Genomic DNA, 20656 nt, shown 5'->3' with positions numbered 1-20656 from the left:
AGGAAACAAATCTAAATTAATTTATTAATTTGATCAGAGTGTGGGTTGGTTTGGGTTTTTCTTCTTGCATTCATTTTTGATAGTCAGCTCAGTAAATAACCCAAAGAGAAACAAAGATGATGAAATTAATGAAAATGATAGTTCAGGCTGTCCAGTACCACCTTTCCCACGCAGCACAAAATTACTGTTGCTTTTCTGTTGTTCATTCCCCATTTTGCTGACACTGCTTCCGCACATGAAAGGAAAAATAGTGATCACAAGTTATATCCAGCTATATTACAGAATCTATGTCTATTCAGGCTATTGAAGCAAGTCTTCTCTAAAATATGACAATCTGTCTAGACATTGTTTGTGAAAGAAGAGAGGGAGTTGCATATCCAGGTGATCCTGCTTTTGCAACATATTTAAAAAATAAATTATCTAAATAATTCCAAAGCTAAACTGCATGGGGTTTTTACTCATTTTGACTCACTTCTTCTTTAAGAGGAACTGAAATGAACCTGTGTATGACTTCATGCCTGCAAAAGAACTAAGACAAATTTTTCAAATTAAATCAGCTGGTGAAGTTGTAGGAAAACATAATTTAGAGCAGTTTATTATTCATTCACTGACATCCCAATTTATATTCCTACAACAGATCTGGGCTTTATGTTCCAGCCTTTATAAACACTGATGCCTATTTTCCCTCAGAGTTAGCAAGGTATAAAGGAAATCTTCCTTTCTGTGTTTCTACAGTGATAGTCTTAAGAACAAAAAACATTACAAAGAATGTGTGTGATGGGGTTTATGTTCCAAAGGGCTAGGGGTAATAAAATTATTTAGAAATTTCTTAATTTGAAATTAAATTTGAAATTTATTTTTGCTCAGCAGAAATTAGATTATTCAAGGTATATACACTGGGGCATGTAGCATGGAAGAAGACATTGTCTGAACATGTGACAGAAAAGGGGGAACTTACATTGTTGTACTGTAAGCAGTGACCTCACATAGGATGCACTTCTATAACTGAACTGAAGTGCTGAGGCCAGGGTCTATCCAGGTCCATGATTCCTCAGACCAGACAAATCCCTGGGGTAAAGGGTCTTCATGCAGTTTTGAAAGTTTTTGGGACATGGATTTGGGTTAGGAAGTAGAGGAGGAACTGGGAACTGGAGACTAAAAAGAATAATGAAGAATGTCTCAGGTCTCTGTCACATTTTCTATGTAAGCATTGTCCAGTTCAGGAAACTAACAGAAAAGTTACCCTACCTTTGTTGGGAGAAGCATGAAACTTGCCCTTTACAGCTCTTGAGCTTTCACTTCTAAACATCTGGCAAACAAAATGTTAAAAGTAACTCGAGCACCACAATTTGGCACAAGTTCAAAAAAGGAAGAAAAAGGAACAGGCTGAGAAGAGAAAGTGCCTAGAAATTTGGTTTTGACAGCCACGGCTACAATCTGTTAGAAGTCTAACACTGGTAAAGATGGAGTCTTGGTTTTTCCTTTCTGTTTGCTTTCGTCTAGCAGATTTTTTTTTTAATCACTTCTTAGGAAGGGAGGTGTGATGATCAGCATGGTTTTGAGATGAATAACTTAAAGAGCTTGCACTAACTTTCCTGTGAGGGCTGCCAGACCTGGGAAGACTTTCTTCTGGTGTCTATTATGGGACATTAAGGTAATACAGAATAAACAAGCTTGCTCTTCTTTGCATTAAGAAGCAGGTAGAACTGGTTATCTCATGTTGTCAGAAAACATTTTTACCATTGTTTGGATGCTATGGTAAAAGGGGTTGCATTTTTTGACTGGAAATCTAACTACAGCTTTCCTGGAGAACTGTATTTCCTATGGTGGCTTAAGATGAACAGAAATTGGGACCTGCTGAGAAGAGAATAGGGCATTTACAGTGAGTATTCTGAAATTTAGATTATTTTTGGACAGAAAAGGGATATTTTTATTATTTTGATTCATTTTTATCTTGTAGAGTGGCAGTTATCTGCTTATGCTGTATAGAATATACATTTTAGGTTTAGCATCCATTTAAAAAGCCTGATTTGGGGAAAAGAAACCAGAATGGTGAAATCTTCTGCACCTCAGATGTTTGTCTAGTTCTCTTTGAAATTATCTGTGTACAATAAGACTGTTGACAAAAGGTCCTGTCCACTGTGAGAAAACAAACAAATAAAGAGATCCTAGTTCTCCAAGCAAAGACATATCCACTGTTTTTAGAAATTAGTTGCATCTGATTGTTCTGATCCAGCTTCTGGAGTAAGGAAACAAGCTGGTTTTGCAATAGCAATATTAGAAAACATAAATAGTGAAGGATTGCCCAACATGTTCTGTATGTTTTACTAAACATGCAGCTCTGATTTTTTTTTTTTTTATTTTGCATTGCCATTTTTTGTTCATGTCAAGAACAGTGTCTACATACAATTTCCCAGAAGAACAGACTTTATATGATCAGATCAGAATATACAATCAAGGTTACATAACCAAAAGAAGATGTTAAAAAAGCTATTTGAAACCAAAAATTATTTTTCTTCCAAAATTAATTCTTGGCTTCACTGTCTTTTTGGAAATAATATCTGAAGTCCTTGTTAGGTCAACCAGTTGTTGCTAGGTGTTTCATGGTAGATAGTCTGGCTGGTTTTAGGCCCCTTTTAGGTCTAGATTTACAGTTCAAGTTTTCCACAAGTCTCATCTTCCTTCTGTGTAGAGATGGTATATTTGTGCATGTAGAAGGCAGAGAAAAGAAGAAATAAATCTCTTTGATAAGTAAGCAGGCATTATCCTAATTCTTGTGGCTTCCGAGATCTGTTTGTGTAAAATGATTCATTGCTTCTTAATTAAAATAAATTCTAAGGACAGTGGAATGATTCCTCCTTTTAGGGTCTCCGTTTGAAGCATTGCTTCTGTCACCAATTCTGGAGGTTCTTGTCTCATTCTTCAAAAGAGGGCAACACTCCTTTAGACATATTTTCCAATTTTGCTATAAATCAAGGCTGTAGACCTTCAAAACACTCTAACTATCATTGCATAGTTACATTAGTTCTGACAAAGTCCCATTGGAATGAATAGGTCTTGAAAAATTCCACTGGTTTCATATTGCACTTGGGTTTTGCCAGGTGACAAAGTAAAGCAAATATTCATGAAGAATAAGTCCTTGCTTTCTATAACTTTTGTAGTATTAAGGAGTGTTTTCTTTTAGTAGAGATGAGGAGACTCAGTTGGTCATGCTGATGGAATTTAAAGAGAAATGTTGGACCACAGTCATATCACAGTGTGGGAAGAGTTCTTTCATAAAGTGAACCACACTGAAGATAGTGAACACCTAAAGATAAGACAAAAAGAGAGATGCATTCTTAGCATATGGCATTCTCCAAAAGCATGGCAAACCTGTTGATAGTACCTCAACAAGTAAGCAGTTCAGACTAAGTGGAGAGGAGTTAACACATTTGTTCCTGTTTTAATGGAATTAGGAAAAATCTGTTGAAATGTTGTGTCAATCCATGCTGAAAACTTCCTGAGCACCAAAAAGAGCACAGGAAGAGCTCACAGTTTCACCTACTTCCCAAATATGCTGAGCTTTAGTAATTGCCTGTTTCACCCTAGGGTTATTGAGATGTGGAGTAATTTAAGTCTGATTTAAACCATTCTTAAATACTGCTATTGTATTGTATGACCTATAATAACAATACTTGCTTAACTCCTTTATTTCCTTGTAGTGGGGGCATAAATCCTCTCCATAAAACTTCAATTAAGCTTTTTATAGAAACATCTGTATGTTCGTGAACTGGAGTCTCCCTGTAGAATAGTTATCTATATAAATTGCACTTTTGCACTCAGTCACACTCCTGAATTTTATTTTTTTAATAACGTTTATGAGCTTCATAAAATGCTTTCATGCATGTATAATCAAATTAATAACATATGCATTAGCAAACAAAAATTGTTGAGATGATTTTTGACAGAGCTGGAAACAGCTGAAATCAGGGATTTTGCAGCTGTCTGTGTCAAGTGTAATTGTGACCTGTAAACTGTGCATCACTCTTCTCCTTTATTTAGCTTTCTGGTGTTAAAAATCAACTGTTCCAGGCTGTCTGCATTCATTGAGAATTGTTAATGTACAGTGGTTTAGCACAGGGTAGTCTGTCAGTGTGCTGCACTGTGCAGCCTGTGGATCAGTGTGCCTTGGCCTTTTCCCAAGTGCCACTCATGCACAGCAGAGAACTTAAAATTGCCTGCAGGAAAAGTGAAATTAATGTTTCCTCAATTAATAACAACAACAACAAAAAAATAGGATATGGCTACAACAGGTCCATTCTGAACCAGGATAAAACAGTGTAAAATGCCAAATTTTTATATGACGACATTTTTATTGGAGTATCAGGTTTGGTTATAACCTCTTTTGTGGTCCTTCTGTGTTTTCAGCACTCAGGGTTGCTAATAAAAGCAGTGATGCTGGATGCTGGTGTAAAATACCTGAACATCATCTAACTTCTACTTCAGCAAAATGTGACGATTGAAGCAAAGTACAGCCTTTGTGTTAAACTTAAAGGCTAAATATTTGTACCTTTATAATTGTAAAATGTTGATATACTACCATTTTTTTCATTTATTGTTCTGATCAGTTACACAGTTTGCTTTGTGAAGGAGGGGGATTAATTTCCACAAATCTTAGATTATTAAGCACCACAATATAAATACGAAGTATTTATCATTATCCTCCGTGACTGTGTTATTAGTGTGGCTGGAAAAAAACTCATCAGAAAAAACCTTCCCCTTCCTCTGCCAAATTACTTTTTGCAATTAAATGTGGTAATTTCCTGAGAATTTGTGAGCAATGACTGTAGTAAAGAAATTTGTTTAGTGAATCATTACTTGCTAATTTTTTGTGTATTCTGGCCAGACTATCTCCACTCTATTAATGGATTCAAGATATTTAACAGGAAATTATTTTCAAGGAGATGAATTGGCTGGTCTGTATTCTTATAATCTACAACGATTCAAATTCTTCTTGAGATCAGTGATTCAGAAAGCCATATGGGATTTTTTAATGTTGGGTACAATATTTGAACATTAGAAAAGTGAGGTTTCTTAAGTTTTCATTTCCCTTAAGTAATATAGAGCTAGATAAAAGACAGACAATGTCATTTTCTGCTTGCCTATGTGGGAATGCGTTAGTATACCAATGTGTGTCTGTATACTTTTGAAATCTGGTAAGTACCAATCTGGTGTACTATTCAATATTCATCTATTTTGATCTCTGAATGCCTGCTAAAATCAAGAGAATTCATAATTGCTGACTATTGTTAATCAACTTGGACAAACATTCTACAGTTAGAGAAGAAAAGGTGACTGTTTTAACTCAGTGCCTTTATATGTAGTTCTTCAGTAACTGAAGGTCTTTTTGACTGTACTAAACCAAACCAAAACAAAAAACCACACATGAAAAACAGCACCCTAAAGTCAGATCAGCTTTGATTTCATTTTACTAGAAAGTTGGTCTAGAATAGATAAGTGTATTGATGGAGTAGGAATGACAGCCATGGGTACAATTCTCTTTTCCTGGATCTGCATATTTTTCATTTCAGAGCAGACCCTTATGAAAATGATTGTCACTTCAAATGAGCTGTTGGCTCAAGTTGTAATCCTGACTTTGCTTTTGGGTACATGTGCCCAGAACACTTAACTTACCTCTTTTGATGTTCTAAATTCTACATTCTCTTGTCCAATAGTGTATGAGGATGGGAGAGACCAGATGAGTAAATCTCTCCAGGGGACAGCGAAATTTGCAGCCAGGGAGGGTGAGGGGGTGAGGCTCCCTCAAGGAATTATTCCGGTAGTACATTTCTATGGTGTATTGCCTGTTTCAAAATACAGAGGGGTCAAAATAAAGTGAGGTGTGCAAAACCACACAGCCTTTCCATGCTGCAGTTATTGTACTTGGGGACAAACTTTTAGCCAGCTCTTTTGTCTGGTTGCTAATATGTTTATGATTTACTAATATAATTAATACTCTGAAAAGAAGTTTTTAAGCAACAGTCAACACCAATTTGCATGTAGTTTGTCATCTTTGCTAAAGAGTTAAATAAAAAGGATGGAGTAAACTCTTTCATAATTGTAATATATATATATATATATATATATATATATATATATATGGTTTTCTGGCTTGTTCTGCTACTGAATACTAAACTGAATACAATTACATTAATTAAAATCAATGTGTAATGTTTTCCTGAATAGTGAACCTCAGTATCTAGTTTAATTAGCCTTGGATATCAGAAAATTACGTTTTAAAAAAGGTACATGTTAGCAGTACAGCTTGCAGATACTTGCCCATTTTTCTCCTGGTAAAGTTCAAAAAAATGGCAGGCACTGTGAGGAGGCAATTTCCCATTGAAGACATTGAGTGCCATCTGTAAGGCAGCAATGGTGGCTGCATGCTGTGAACAGAGGAAACCTTTAATTAAATGTCTGTTGAAAATGATTACATGAACCTATTATTTAGCAATATTTCCTGCACATTATCTGTCCACTCAACATTAACCTCATTACATCCTCATTAGTACTTGCCCTCTGCACTGTTGAGCAAATATTGTCCCTTTATGGCTATAGAAACTGAAGTCCTGCATGTATAAAGTATACACATATGTAAATATTTAAGAAGTCTTAGTTACTTGCAGCTCTTACAAAATTAATAGGAGCTGTTAAAACTTCTTTGAAAAGAACTAGTGGTTTTGCCTGTTAAGTAAACAGCATTTGAGATCAAATCAGTAAGCTCTTTAGCTGATATATACCCAATAGATCATGATATAAATGCAGTTTAGAAACAGAAGCTTTTTTGTGAGAGCAATCCAAAAATTTCCTCCTCCAATGACAGCATTTGTACATTCTAAACAAAAATAAACTATCACAATTGAGTAAGTACCTTCATAAGGCCTTCTAAAATAACTGTAACTTAATTTCTTTTCTTTTTTTTTTCCCATATGCACTTGAAAAAGATGACTTGCAGGAAGGAGATTTTCTTTTAAATTAACTTTGTGATCCAGGTTTAATAAAACATGAGGCATGATTTTTCCAGTTCCCTGCTCAATCAAAACATTATTACAATGAAAAAACCATGACATTCAGTGGAAAGTGGAATGTTTCAGGTTTCAAAGTGTATCTGTTCATTAAATTTTTTTTAAATCTGAGGATGTTTAAGGTTAACCAAATTAAAAAATGCTTGTAGCTGTATTTCATGAAGGAAATAAAATTTCATGGCTTTCACTGCATTTAATAACTGCAGACAGGAAACACAAGATTAAGAGAAAGCACTCACCGTGGAATACATAACCATTTTTTGATGGTATGAAGGCTTTCTAGCATCTAATATATGCTTTAGAAGAGTTTTTAAAAGAATTCCTGAAAGAAAATGGGGAAGCAGTGACAATGAAAGAGATGCTTGTGTTAACATCTGTATCGATTGTTGCCATTTGAGCAATCTGTCACTAAGTGCACCAGATTTATTCAATTGACTTAACAGGTAATCTGTGTGGAGAGCCTTGAGTAATAGTGACAGTATCTTTCAAATGAACAGTGGGCCTATTTTACTTCTGTGTAAAATATTTTGGGGATCCCTAATAGCCTCAACAGCTTCAAACAGTGCAATCACAGTTACTTTGTGCTAGCAGAACAGTGCAAAAAGAGCACAGTAATGAATGCTACCTTGTTGTCTGTATAGCTCGAGTGATTTCCTGCTTTCCAGAGAAAAAAGAAAGAACATATCCTCTTGACTCTGAGGCTTTATAAATTGTGTGGTTGCCTGCATTTTGTTAATGTTAACTGCTGAAAAATTGTAAGACAAACTACTTGATTTAAATCAATGGCTGCGCTAATATGTTAATATAAGGTTGGCATGTCGACAAGTTAAAATCCTAAAAGTAGATAGAACTGCACCAGCTAGCAAATTAGACAGAATTAATCTTTAGCTTCTGGCACATTTTTAATAGCAACTGTTAGTAAAGCAAGGTCAGAGGTTTAAACTTTGTGCCAGGTTTTGCAAATTGGAGCTTTGAAAAATGCAATAAATTAATTCATGCTTATATGTTCATTTGTCTTCCTAGCTCACAGATCCTGCCTGTACATATAAAACACAAAGGAGGCTCAAAAGATGACAGTGGGTGAATGGAGGAGAATAAATGATAAAAAAGGTGTAAAATTCTTTCAAACTTCTGCCATTGTTTTCTGGGCAGAGTAAGGTTAAAAGCAGTTTAATAATCTAATTTTAGGACTCTCAGTAATGGAATATGAAGACTTAGGCAACAAAGTCACCATTCTAGACATCACTACAAATAATATTTTTTAAGTAAGGTACACATGGAGACTTTCTCTAAGTTCAGACTTGATTCAATTCAACAAGAATCTGTATGTTATTTCTTACACAGTGTAATCTAAATGATACCTCAATTACAATGTTAGATTAGGAATTCATGATTCATATGCCCACCATTTCCCTCCCCATTAATCAAAACCTTTCAGTGCTGCCCACCAATATTCCCATAATGTCATCTTTCACTGTTCTACCATAGAATCAGCAGCATTGTTTGTCATATACCCTTTTATCTTTCCCACCCTACTTTTGATTTTAAATGGGGTAAGAATTTAAATGGGGTAAGAATTCAGCTTACCTCCCTGCAAACGTGATTTTTGTATTTGTTTGTGGAACCCAAATTCCGCCTGCAATAACAATTCTGACAGCTTTATCAGCTTGGTCCTGACACCATGAGTAGCCCAAACAGGTAAAGTGTAATTGTTAATATCCTACAGTTAAGAAAGAAAACATGGTGATTTTCTTACCGATTCCTACTACTAACTGCTATTTAATCTGGCACAAAATATTTCTCAGAACAATTCTGAATGTTTCACTCCAGTAACATTTTCTCATTGTAATAAATTGATGACTGTCTTTTGCATTTATACAGCTGTAGCATTCCTATTAATAGAAATTTGAAGGTTATTTCTTCAAATATAAGAAATATATTTTAAACAAGAAGAGGAATACTTATTAATAATACTAAAATTATGCAAAAAGCAACTGGTATTGTCAGGTGAAAAAAAAATCACTATGTGGATTTTTCAGTCACGTACTGGGATATATTTTTACTGAAACAAATCCCATCTAAATATCAGGATTTTAAGGGCTGGTAGCTTTCAGGTGTAACAGGAATACAGAGATCAAATAGCAATATGTATAGCAGTAGTATGGATGTACCAAAGTATGGGGTAGATATATAAGGATGAGATATAAATGAAATTTGTACCTATTATGGTCTATTAGATACTGTCACAGTCCTCAAGCTAAAGTGGAATGGATTTGTCTTTCCTTGGGGATGCAGTCCAAGGTGTATTAGTGATCACAATTGTGAGAAGGGAAGATATGCACAGCTCTCCTGGTTTGCACTACTCTGAATTCCTGTTTAAACAAGGTTGGTAACTTTCCCTTAGAGCAATGTAACCTTTGGATTGAGCTCACCAAAAGGAGTGTTCTTGTAACAACTGAGCTCAAAGGAAAATGTCAACTACTTCAAGGGTTTGTTTAAACAAGAAAACAATAGAACGTGCTGGGTTAAACCAGCTCAGATCACAATGTTATCAATTTCTCTTTTAATAGGTGTGATTTATGTCTTAGGGAAAGAATTGGATGGTTGCACGCTATTTAAGACAGGCAAACACCTCAGTCTCCAAGTTACCTCAAAGTTAGATAACATTTAGCTGAAAGTAACAAACACAGAGAGCTGTGTGCTACTGTGATTTCATGAATTGTACTAAAAAACTGTGTAAGCACTCTCTCTCTGTATGCTTGAAAAATGAGAGAGGCTTTTCTGGCAGATGTCTTAACTGATACCCTCAGAGTCCTCAGTTGGTAGTATCAAAGACCAAGGCTCATCAAATGTAACACTAGAAGGAAAACCACAATTTAATTTTTTTTTTTTTTTTTTTTTTCAATTCCAGCATTTAGCTAGATTCTTGATGGGAGCTGTGGGTTTTGCATATTTGTCTGATGACAAATTAGACAGACTCTCGGTATGATTTAACAATTGAAATAGAAAGTTGTGGTCCTGCATTTGGAAAACATGGAAGGGTGACCTCACTGAAATTAGAGTGAGATGGCCCAACATGTTAACATATCATTTAACTTAAGGCCCTGGATAACCTTCTGATCAAGTCTGCTTTGATCAAAGTTGGAGTTTTGCAAAAACTGCAGGAGTTAAGGTAAATTCATTAATATCACACTGTGTAAATTATTACATGTTGCTTCTGAAATCCACCTTAAAACTCCCTCACTAATATCCCAACACTGGTGACCAATTTATCATTAATATTTAAGTTTAGAAATAGTTATGCAGTAAGGTAGCAAAAGATGCCTTAAAAAATGACCTTTTTAAAACAAAATTCTGCAATTTTGTGTCAGCTGAGATAAGTCTAGACTTTGAAGTGGGACTTCTTGTTAAATTAAAAGCAGTTAGGATTTTTTCAAATCACGATATTTCCAGACTGTGGAACCCAGATACCCATGCCAGTTTGGCACCATAATGCCACTTTTGATATACAATCCATGCTCTTTTGCGATACCTTTGCTTAGAACAAGCACCCAAACTTGCAAAAATAGCAATTTGTGTCATTCCAATGGCTGCTTAATTCCTGAAAATACTCTGTCCACTACTGGCCATGTACAAATAATGGCTTCTGCTGCTTTTACAGTTTGCATGAAATCTTTGTGGAAGGATGCTTATGTTTCTTTGCCAGCAACATATTTTTATCCCTGTGGGGTCTAGGGCAATTACAATACAATTTTATCCAAAGGTATGCTTTTGCCTAATTCTCTATATGCAGTACTGACTGGATCTTGAATATGAAAGTCCACTAGTTTGTGTTCCTTATAGTGGTGGATGACCCAGAGCAGCCTCAGACACAGAGTGTTTACAGGATTTTCAGTTGTAAGTTTGACATTGAGTGTTTCTGAGAAAAGCTGAAAATAGTCTATGTTTAAAAGAATTTTGAAGAATAGATCTATGATCTTTTTATGACTTACAGTAAAAAATTAAACCAAATAAAAATACCAGGTTGAAGGAAGTGTAGGAATTTCTATTGGACTCAAAGATCTTAAGGGACTTTTTCAACCTAAATGACTCTTTGATTCTATTTACCTCATACTGTAAAGTGTCAGAGAGCTTCCAAATCCTTTCACTAGTCAACTTCTTCAATGGATATCCCGTATGAGTGGCTAGAAACTTCAGAAATTGCTGGAATACAAATAAAACACCAAACCTGTAGTACTGAGGGCATTTTTACATGATTGCTACACACTGCCATACTAGTATGTAGGAATTTTTAGAAAGAAGACAGTCTTTGCACTTTGCACTAAAGCAATGAACCATTGCCTAGATGTAAGAGAATTTGGCCTATTCATTTAGACAAGGTTGGTGATTCCAGTCCAGATTTGAAATATGGTGATTGTTTATGAAAGGTGGAAATGTTTAGAAGGGAGTAGAGGGAGCACAGATATATGAAGAAGTCTGGCAGAAATCCAAGAAGTACTTAAAGGAAGTGTGATAATTATTCTGATAGTGGTACTCAGGAGGAGAGGTAATGATGTAAATTTGATGAAATGGGAATTGTGATTACTTGCATATAATACCCAGATGCAGAGCCACAAATGGATGATTGAGGTCAGTGGTGAAAGATAATAGAAAAACAGGTGAGGTTCATAGTGTCCTTTTGAAAACACTTGTGAAGAAGAAGGTTGCAGCAGAATAAACATGTGACTATATAGTCATGCAAAGGTTTTGATGGTGGAGAAAGAAAGGAAAGGATACCATATGAACACTGACACAAAACATAAGAGAACACCTAAATTAAGATTTTGGGTGGGAAACGTGAATAGGTAGTTGAAAAAAACACTGAGACTGTTATAGAAATTCTGGAAAATTGAGCTGAGAAAATTAATCTGAACTCGCAGATTTATATAGGCAGAGATGTCAGAGAAGTTGCTATACTTGGGTGTAAACAGAAAGAGCTATTGGAATAATTTAAAATTCATTGACACTGATTTTATCTGAGTTTTTGTTTTGTCTAGTCTCCTAGAAACTAAGTTGTTGCAAGTAGGTCAATATTTTATCTTTTCTGTGACTTGCCATTTTCAATTGTCGGGAATAGCCCAGTCCAGCTGGGTCTGTAATGTTGTAATTGTTTTTTAGGTATGTTGTCTACACCCACTCTGAAGATTAGAGATCTGAAAGGAGCATATTATCTGATATTTTTAAAACCTGTATGTTTTAAAAATAATAATGTTGAAAAAGTGGTACACTTTAACTGGATTTCCAGAACTGAAAATACTTTACCTTGTAGTGCTTGAATTGCCTTTGGAAATCTCTAGTTGCAAAGGTTTCTCTCAGAAGCTCCTTGTATTTTGGGCAGTGTGAGAAAGGCAGGTATAGCAACTGGAAAGAAAATTGCAAAATCCTATTTAGGCAAGGTGCATCTTGTTCTGCAATTCAATATACCCTTGCAGAATTGCTGTTCTGATTGGCTGCACTAGTTAGGACAAGCTGGAAAATAATTTAGCAACGTAGTTTCAAGGATATTCATCTTCAGGACTCTAGGAGTAATACTGATGACTACATACAAAATAATCTTTAAATGTTCAGAGGAGTAATAGCTGCAGTAGTTCAAAGTTAAAGGATTCATTTGCACAAGATGAAATTTGTCCTTTGACAGAAGACTAAGACAAGCCCTCATGAACTCCTTTGTTCTTAGCTTCTCCAGGGATGATTTAATTCATTGTGTTCAGTCTTTCTTTAAACACACCATCACATTTTTACAACAAATTACAAAGCAGCAGCTGGACTGAAATAGGACACTTTGTGCATACTCAGCTGTATGGATTCAGCTGTATTGAGTCTATTTAACACAGCTTCATTTAGTTCAGCTAAATTGTAGAAACTTGTGAACTTTCTGTAACTCGGTTTTGTCTTTTATTAATCTGAGATATATGAAGGTTACATATGACTAGAATAATTTAAGAACTTGTTATTTAATTTATATGTATTTATATATGCTAGCTAAATTGAGTTTGTTCTCATTTTCTGTGTTAAATTTTAAACAAATTTTTAAATTTGACACTGATATTAGTGCTTTTCCCTAATGTGTTTTTTCGTCCTTTTCCCAGTAATGTAGCTCCATCTATATAGCCCCAATATTAAAAGAACTTTGGAAATAACTGGGGAGATTTGAAGGGAAGTTAGCTTGGAATGCTTCACAGCAGTTCCTCAATCTTTTTAGAAATACAATCTATGTATTCCACCAGATAGGAAGGTATTTGTGAATCATAGCCATAGGTTCATGAACAGGCATGATTTCACCAATTAATGATGGGCACTTTTTTGTGTTGTGGGATACATATGGTCTAAGTTTCAGCCTGTATAATTAGTAAGGTTAAATAAAGTTAAAACACAAATAGTTGAAAAAAGTATGAAAATTGTGCATGTGTTAATGACTTTATGATTTGTTTGAATAAATGTACTTGCTCCCCTAGATGTGAATGAGGTGCAGCACCTGCTTGCTGAGTTTGCCATCTGTGTTGATATTGGCCAGGTATTCTTGACTGTCTGCTGGGATATGTCACAGGTGGGGACCTGTGACAGTGTCAGAAGCAGCTCCTGACTGTGCTTGGCTGTGTGTGTGAAGAGGAAGACATGTCTCCACACCTTCCATCTTCATGCTCTCATCACCCCGAGGTGAGAACCATTGCTCCATGACCTATCTGACGTGATTCCCTTGTCATCACAGAGTGTGATATCTAGACTTGTAAAGCCCACACAATTTATCTTGCATCACATGAGCAAACCTGCTCTCAGAAACCAAGACTCCTGCTGCACACTCCTGATCTTAACATTTATCATAGATTTTCCACACACAGAGGATTTCAGCTCCAGTCAGCTGTACAGCTTTCCCATATAGGACAAGTATATGCAGGCTACAGAGCTGCCATCCACAGGATTCCTTACAACTCCAAAGTGAGGAGCTGAAGGAAGGAATATGAAAAAATACATTGCCCTGTGAACTCATGCTTAAAGCTCTGAGTCCTCCTTTCTTTCCCCTTTTACTTTTCTCACCAATCCTTGGAGTATGTGCGTTGACCTGCAAAGTGCATGAAAAACAACCCTGTAACTCAATTCTCACCATAATGTAAGTCTCAGAATGACTCTTTTGTCTTTTCTGTTGGCTGTGGACTAAGCAATACTGAAGCACTAGTGAGATTAAGTAAGTTTTCTTTTCTCACACAAAGAAAGTCATGTTTGCATTAAATTTAGGACTGATCTACTTCTACAGTGATTTACGCACCTTATAAATGAACTCTTTTTCTCTATACCCAGTACTCCCATTTTCCTTCCTATTTTGTTAAGATCATGTTTCTCATATGCAAGTCCATTCCTGTGGAAATACTTGCCAACACTTCTATTCAGCTTATTAGGCCTTTCCACACAATGCTTGTAGCAATGATCTTTTCATTGCCTTTACCATGCACCTTTTGCTGCACCTTCATCTCATATCCTATGCACTTTAGTAATGATCAAGGGGAAGCAGATGCCCCTAGTTTATACTCACATTATCCTGTGACAGTGGCATTGTGTGAACTGGAATTGGCTGCCAAAGGATTCTGGGGTTCCAAATCTGATCCTGTGTTGGTGGGTACAGTCCAGCAAGACTTGCCTGAGCACTCATAAGTGTGTGATCACAGTCAGTGCTTTGAACAAAAATCTGAAGGAAAAAAAAAAAGAAAAAGAAAAAGAGACATTTTGGATGGTAATTTCTTTCATTAAGTTTAGTTTATTGTCTTCTTGGTAGGAAAAAAAGGGGCTGGTACTGGGGAAGTTGTCATTAAAACAGAGTGGCATGAAGGACTATGAGAAAGAAGGAGGAGGGAGAAAGACTACAGCTGGAATAAAACTCTGCTGGGCAACTGAGCTGCAGCAGGGTCACATCTTAGAAATCCTAGTAGACAGCATGAGATTGACTCTATTTGATCCTCTAGGCTTTGGGACATCATATGTGTACTGAAAAGCTGAAACCTAAATGAGAACTGAGTTGTATCTGCATTCCATGTGGAAGTGTAGCATTGGAGGTATTTGGCACAGATGATTTCCCATACAGCAGTGAGGGAGCTGAACCTGGTGGGCAGCCTAAAGGCCTTTCATGTGGTTTTAAGTTAACCATCAGGAAAAAAGCTGAACTACAGTTTCAGGGATACTTTGGAATGACATTAACTTCAATTGATATTAAATTTTCTCCGACTGTACCAGGTTTAGACTCTTACACATCCAGGAAGTCTCATTAACAACCATGAAAGACATCTTCCTGCCCAGATCCAGTACTTGCCTCACATTGCTTGTATACAACGCTCAGGAAATGAGAGTATCTCCTCCGCATGTACTGGCCAAGCTCATACTGTTGTTGTATGCCAAGCTGTAGAAGTAACACAAGAGCATAAGAGGCTAAAGAAATGTGCTATGCATCCATTTCTACAACCAAAAAATAATGCAATATTATTTGATATTATTTTAATAAAGACTTTTTTTTTTCTTTTTCAAATTGAATTAGGAAAGAAGACACGACAAAAAAAGTATTGAAGTTGCTGCATGTATGGTATTGGATAATGTTAGATATGACTCCTGGTGGATGCAGTTTTGTATTTTGCTTGATGGAAAGCTATGTGTATGTTTATCTGAGCTAGTGAGACTTAAAGCAGGCATAGAGATGTTCCAACACCATCTGTCTACTTTCTACTCTATTGCTGTCTCAGAGCTGATTAACTGGGAGTGCAGACAGAACAGCCACCTGTCCATGGAGACACATCCAGGATATGAATCTCATGGAGTATTACCAGTGACTCCTTATGGGGGCTACAGTTTTAGCCTGGGAAAGATCTAGTTTTTTTCAGAACAGAAGTCTCGAAGTAAAAGTCCTCCAAGCCTTAGGGCATTTTGCTGCAATAGCTGATTTTTATCAATAGTCTGAAAGATTTGATTTTTGATTCACGCCTGACTATGTTCTCAACTTTCAGTCACTGAATTTTGTTACACTTTCGAATAACATTCACCATCGCAGATCTTATTAATGGTTAAATAATAATCCATAAAATGGAATCAATTCATATTAGCTCTGTGTTAAACTGATGACAATTTTCTACTCTCAAAGCAAAATAAGTTTTCCCACTCCCAACATTTTAGTAGCTTGTAGCTGAAGATCTTTCAACTTACCTACATAATTTTGTGAATACTCACATTGTCAGTGACATGTGAATCACTGAATCACTAAATCAGTTAGGTTGAAAATGACCTCTGAGATCATTGAGTCCAACTTATTACCTAATGCTACCATGTCAAAGAGGCCATGGAATTAGGTACCATTTCCACTCTTTCCTTAAACACCCCTCGGGATAGTGACTCCATTTCAATCACATGCAGTGTCCCTGTAATAGTCTGTATATTGACATCTTTTAACTTGTACAGGGTGTTTCCTGGCCTGTATTTAAACATATTCCACTTTGTTCATGTAACCATTACTGTACACTGGGATCTCAAGTACAGTGATTACTCATTGTTCCTAAAGCAATTTTCTAAGTTGTGGGATCAGGGGATAATTCAGGCTGGAAGGGGCCTCAGGAAGTCTCTAGTCCAACTCCTGCTCAAAGCCAAGTCAGCTAGGAGTTACTCAGGACCCACTGTGTGTGCATATGATCACCTCTTCCCCTTGCTGGAATTGTGCATCCAGTTTCCTAGGGTATATGTGTGGTTTAGGCTTCTGCCCCAACTTGCCTACCATGCATGTTGTTGAGTCCTGACTCCTGGGTCTTGAAGTCTTCTATGCCTCGGAGCAAACTGGCATGGATTGCTGAACTTGCATAGCATTTATATGGAGTGATTGACTCATAGCTGAGTTGGGAAGCTGCTCTGTTACTCCTATTTCTTCAAGGGAATTGACATAAGCATAAACAGGCCTGATTTTGCTTTGGAGACCAGTTTTGCCTCCTAAGAACAGTGGGGAAGAGGAACCTCTCAGGCAGTTTATTCTATTCTGATTTTGGTGGAGACCTGGCGAGTTCTTTTAAGAGAGAGACCCACTGGACATAAGGTGTGTGTTCCTAACGGAGAGACACACTTCACAGTCTGCCTCCATGTGGACTGTAACCATTTGTCTGGGACAACCAGACTTCTGGCACTTCTAAACTACTTCAGAGTCACTGCCTGGTTCTGAATGCTGGGCAAATAACTGGAAGCTTTTTCCATCCAAGTAACGTATCTGGGGAAAAAGGAGTGAAGCACAATCACACAGACATAGTTGGTCCTGCCAGTGCAGGGGGAAAAACCACCCAGTGTCCAAATATTGCCTTACAGTCTGATAGTACAGTTCACTGTGGCTTCATTTGTGAGAGGTGGCAGCTAATAGAAGTTACAGTCAAGGCAGGAACAGCATCTGTCAGATACAGTATCTGTGGTTGCTTCAGCTGCTTCTGGTTACTACCAACAGCTGAGTCCACAGATGCCTGCACTAAAATAGCTTAGTTTTAAGTCAACTTTCTTGGAAACATAAGAAAAATTTCTGCTTGTACTGATCTTAACAGCTTATGAGTAAGGAAGCACTCCTATTCAGCAGAGATTGACAGAGGATTGTGTCTGTAAGCACTTCCATCACTTTCTGCTACTGATGGTTAAAGCTTCCTGTATGGTTTCAGGTGAACTGAGATGGTCACCAGTGCCTGGCTCCTCCCAGACTGGAAGATCCTAGTCTGCAGTCAAAAAGCTCTGCATATGCTGACACTGGACCAGAACAGGCTGACTCAGTTTCATCAAAATTTAGTGAGTGCTGTTGCTATAGTTTCCTCATAAGTTCCTTGGCTGTCCTTAAGTGGCAACTTAATAAAGGTTTTCTTCAAGCAAAAGCAAAGAGCCAACCCCCAAACATCAACAAAACATCTTCCAATATTTCAGTTCTTGGCCCAGGTTAACAAACTCACCTTGGTAAGTTGGCCATATCCCTGTTGTCTTGCAATTTCTTTGTGCTTATCAGTTGGGAAAAACTCCTGTGGGGTATGATCACCATGGCGAAATACCTGATAAAACATATGAAATTGCTTTTGTGTTGCTGGTAATTTTTGTGGTAATTATAATTAATTAGTGTAGTCACAAGCAATATGCTATGACAGTGAGTACTGTATCTGACAGATGCTAAGTATATTAATAATGCTTACCTTAAATCTAGATAGCAACATTTCCTGTTTAATTTATTTAGACAAATATAACTGGGTTTGGTTTTTTTTTGGCATTTGAGAATAAATTAGCTCAAATAAATTTTTGCAAGTTATAAAAACTACAGGATACCCTATTATATTTTAAAGAGATTTTATGTATCTTAGAAGGTATAGACCATAAAATTAAGTAAACAGAAAACAAACAGAAGCATGTAAGTAATTTTGCAGATATATTTGAATATAAGTATTTTGGTACGACTAAATTGGAATTCAAAGGGGAAAAACCAAAAGTATTACACAAAGTAACAGTTCTGTGGACTGCTGTGACGTTCTCTTACTTGGCAGAAATTAGCCTTAAAAAGTCATATGTTGGCTTTTTCATCACAAAAGGTGATAGAAGTGTTATCTAATATGTAAATACAGGCTAAAGTGTTACTCCGAAAACATTGAACTTCCTTACATAAAAGAATTATTTATAGAGATATACTGGATTTTTTCATTCATCTGATGAATTCTTTGCTTTGTATGCTTTGCAGCATAACTCCTGTAGATATGAGCCATATGATTCTAAATTTTAACACTAGAAATTAAGAAATTGTAATTTCTTAATCCAAGCAGGGAGAAATTAAATCATAAACTGCAGGGGAAAATTATATAAATGATTTATTTGTGTGCGTAATGTTCAGAATAAGATTCAAACTTCCTGCAAAGAAATAGTACATCATAATCATTGCAAATAACATTAGCTTCACAGTGCTGATTTCTATGCTGCTTGTTCAGTGTCACTGTACACTTGTTTGAGTTTCACATACTGAAATTTACTTTGCATGTTAGTCCATTGAAACCACTGGAAAGTGCAAACTCTTCAGTGGTAAAAAAAGTTTATAAAATAAGTATTCTGTATCCATTCAGAAAGTAACTTCATCTAGGAGTGCACAAAGGAGACAAAATTATAAAATCTTACTTAAAATTGAGTTGGTTTTGGTTTTTTTTTTTTTTTTTTGGACAATGCAATAATGAATTTTGAATATGGAGGAAACATTTAAATATTTGAAAAGGTTCCCCCTCCTCCCTACCCTACAGTACAAAAAGAGTAGTAAGTGACAGGTTTTGAAGAAATTTAATTTTCCCATACTTACTAGGGACACAAACTTCAGTTTTCTCTTAGCTGTTGTTTGGTGAAGAAAGATGCAGAAAAGACAGAACAGGAAGCACAGACTCCAAATTCCACAGACCAGCTGCCTTGCTCTCATCCTGAGGGTAGCTTTCAGCTATTTTGCACACCAAGGTCCCTGGCTGGATGTGGTGATACAGTAGATATATGGCTAAGAGGGGTGGAGTCAGTTGTGCTTAGTGAAATCTGAGAGTGGGCTGTGAAGTTGCCTCTCTCCCCTTCTGGGGTTAGTGCTTTTTCAGGAACTCATGAAATGAAAAGTGTGTTTCTCATTTGTACTCCATTTCCATGTTCCATGTATAGCATGGAGTGAAATCTCTGAGCCTTCTAATTCCTGCCCCTGGCAAGGCAGGTGAATATAAAGAGCTAGAGGTTTCCTTCTATTATTTAACTAGGATTTAGTATGGATCAGTCAGCCTTCCCAAATGTGAAAATGCTGTGGGTATCTTACTGCATGCAAAAGAGTTATTAAACCATCTGCATTCCTAGTGCTCACAGTCTTCTCTGAACACTTTGTACTAGAAGGCAAGAAGGAGCAGTACTAACAAATGATCTCTGGATTTTCTCTGGATTTGGCTGTGGTTTGTAGGAGGAATAAGCAACAGAAGGTTTTGTTGCAAAGGAACAGGAATAAGCCTATATTCATTGCAAAAAATATAAAGATATATGAATGAACTTTTAATCTCTTTAGTAACTTGACTATCTCTAGTGGCAAAGTATGTGACACTGTTTTCTAGAAGTATCCCCCAGAATTTCATACAGTTAGTTAAATTTTAAATTTTCAAATTTCTCTTGTTGCAAACACTCTCATTGTTATAGTGTGCATATATCAAGAGTTGTGCCTGTCATTTCCCCAGTATATTTTAAATAAGAAAATAAAAATCTACCTCAGAGACATCGTTGCGAGAGACGGGATTGATCTTGCAAGTGATTGATTTATGTTCAGTCCCATTAATGTGTTAATGAAAGTCCTGTTAGTGTGTTAGAATTGAGGGTGATTTCTTAGTCATCAAAAGCTCTCTGGAAGAATTTGAAAGAAATTACTGAAAAAAATATTATGTTGCTACCCAAAAAGGTTATACAAACTAGTTTAAGGTATATAAAACTTTTCATGTGATTATTAGATATTGACTTCTCTAGGGGGATCAGTTCTCCTTCCTGAGGTAACAATATTGTATCTTTCACATCTGTCAGAGCTAAAGAATATT

At 36.4% G+C, this 20656-nt stretch overlaps 1 protein-coding gene across 1 annotated transcript; it reads right to left on the bottom strand.

The window, feature by feature from the left end:
• Nucleotides 1-1614: 1614 nt before the first annotated feature.
• On the bottom strand, nucleotides 1615-19729 carry LOC110471065 (prostatic acid phosphatase-like). Its single transcript, XM_085573279.1, has 11 exons — nucleotides 19414-19729; nucleotides 18041-18136; nucleotides 15403-15489; nucleotides 14632-14784; nucleotides 12366-12464; nucleotides 11172-11267; nucleotides 8652-8784; nucleotides 7304-7386; nucleotides 6319-6425; nucleotides 5674-5843; nucleotides 1615-3307 (listed from the first exon to the last, which is right to left on the bottom strand). The coding sequence occupies exons 1-10, from the start codon at nucleotides 19525-19527 to the stop codon at nucleotides 5687-5689; spliced, it is 1125 nt and encodes a 374-aa protein (XP_085429405.1). The 5' UTR covers nucleotides 19528-19729; the 3' UTR covers nucleotides 1615-3307; nucleotides 5674-5686.
• Nucleotides 19730-20656: the final 927 nt, after the last annotated feature.

This window comes from Lonchura striata, chromosome 2 (genome assembly GCF_050655825.1).
Source record: "Lonchura striata isolate lonStrDom1 chromosome 2, ASM5065582v1, whole genome shotgun sequence".
In the NCBI taxonomy this organism is placed as follows: Eukaryota; Metazoa; Chordata; class Aves; order Passeriformes; family Estrildidae; genus Lonchura; species Lonchura striata.
The sequence above is the reverse complement of the archived record's forward strand: the minus strand, read 5'-3'. Positions and strand labels throughout refer to the sequence as shown.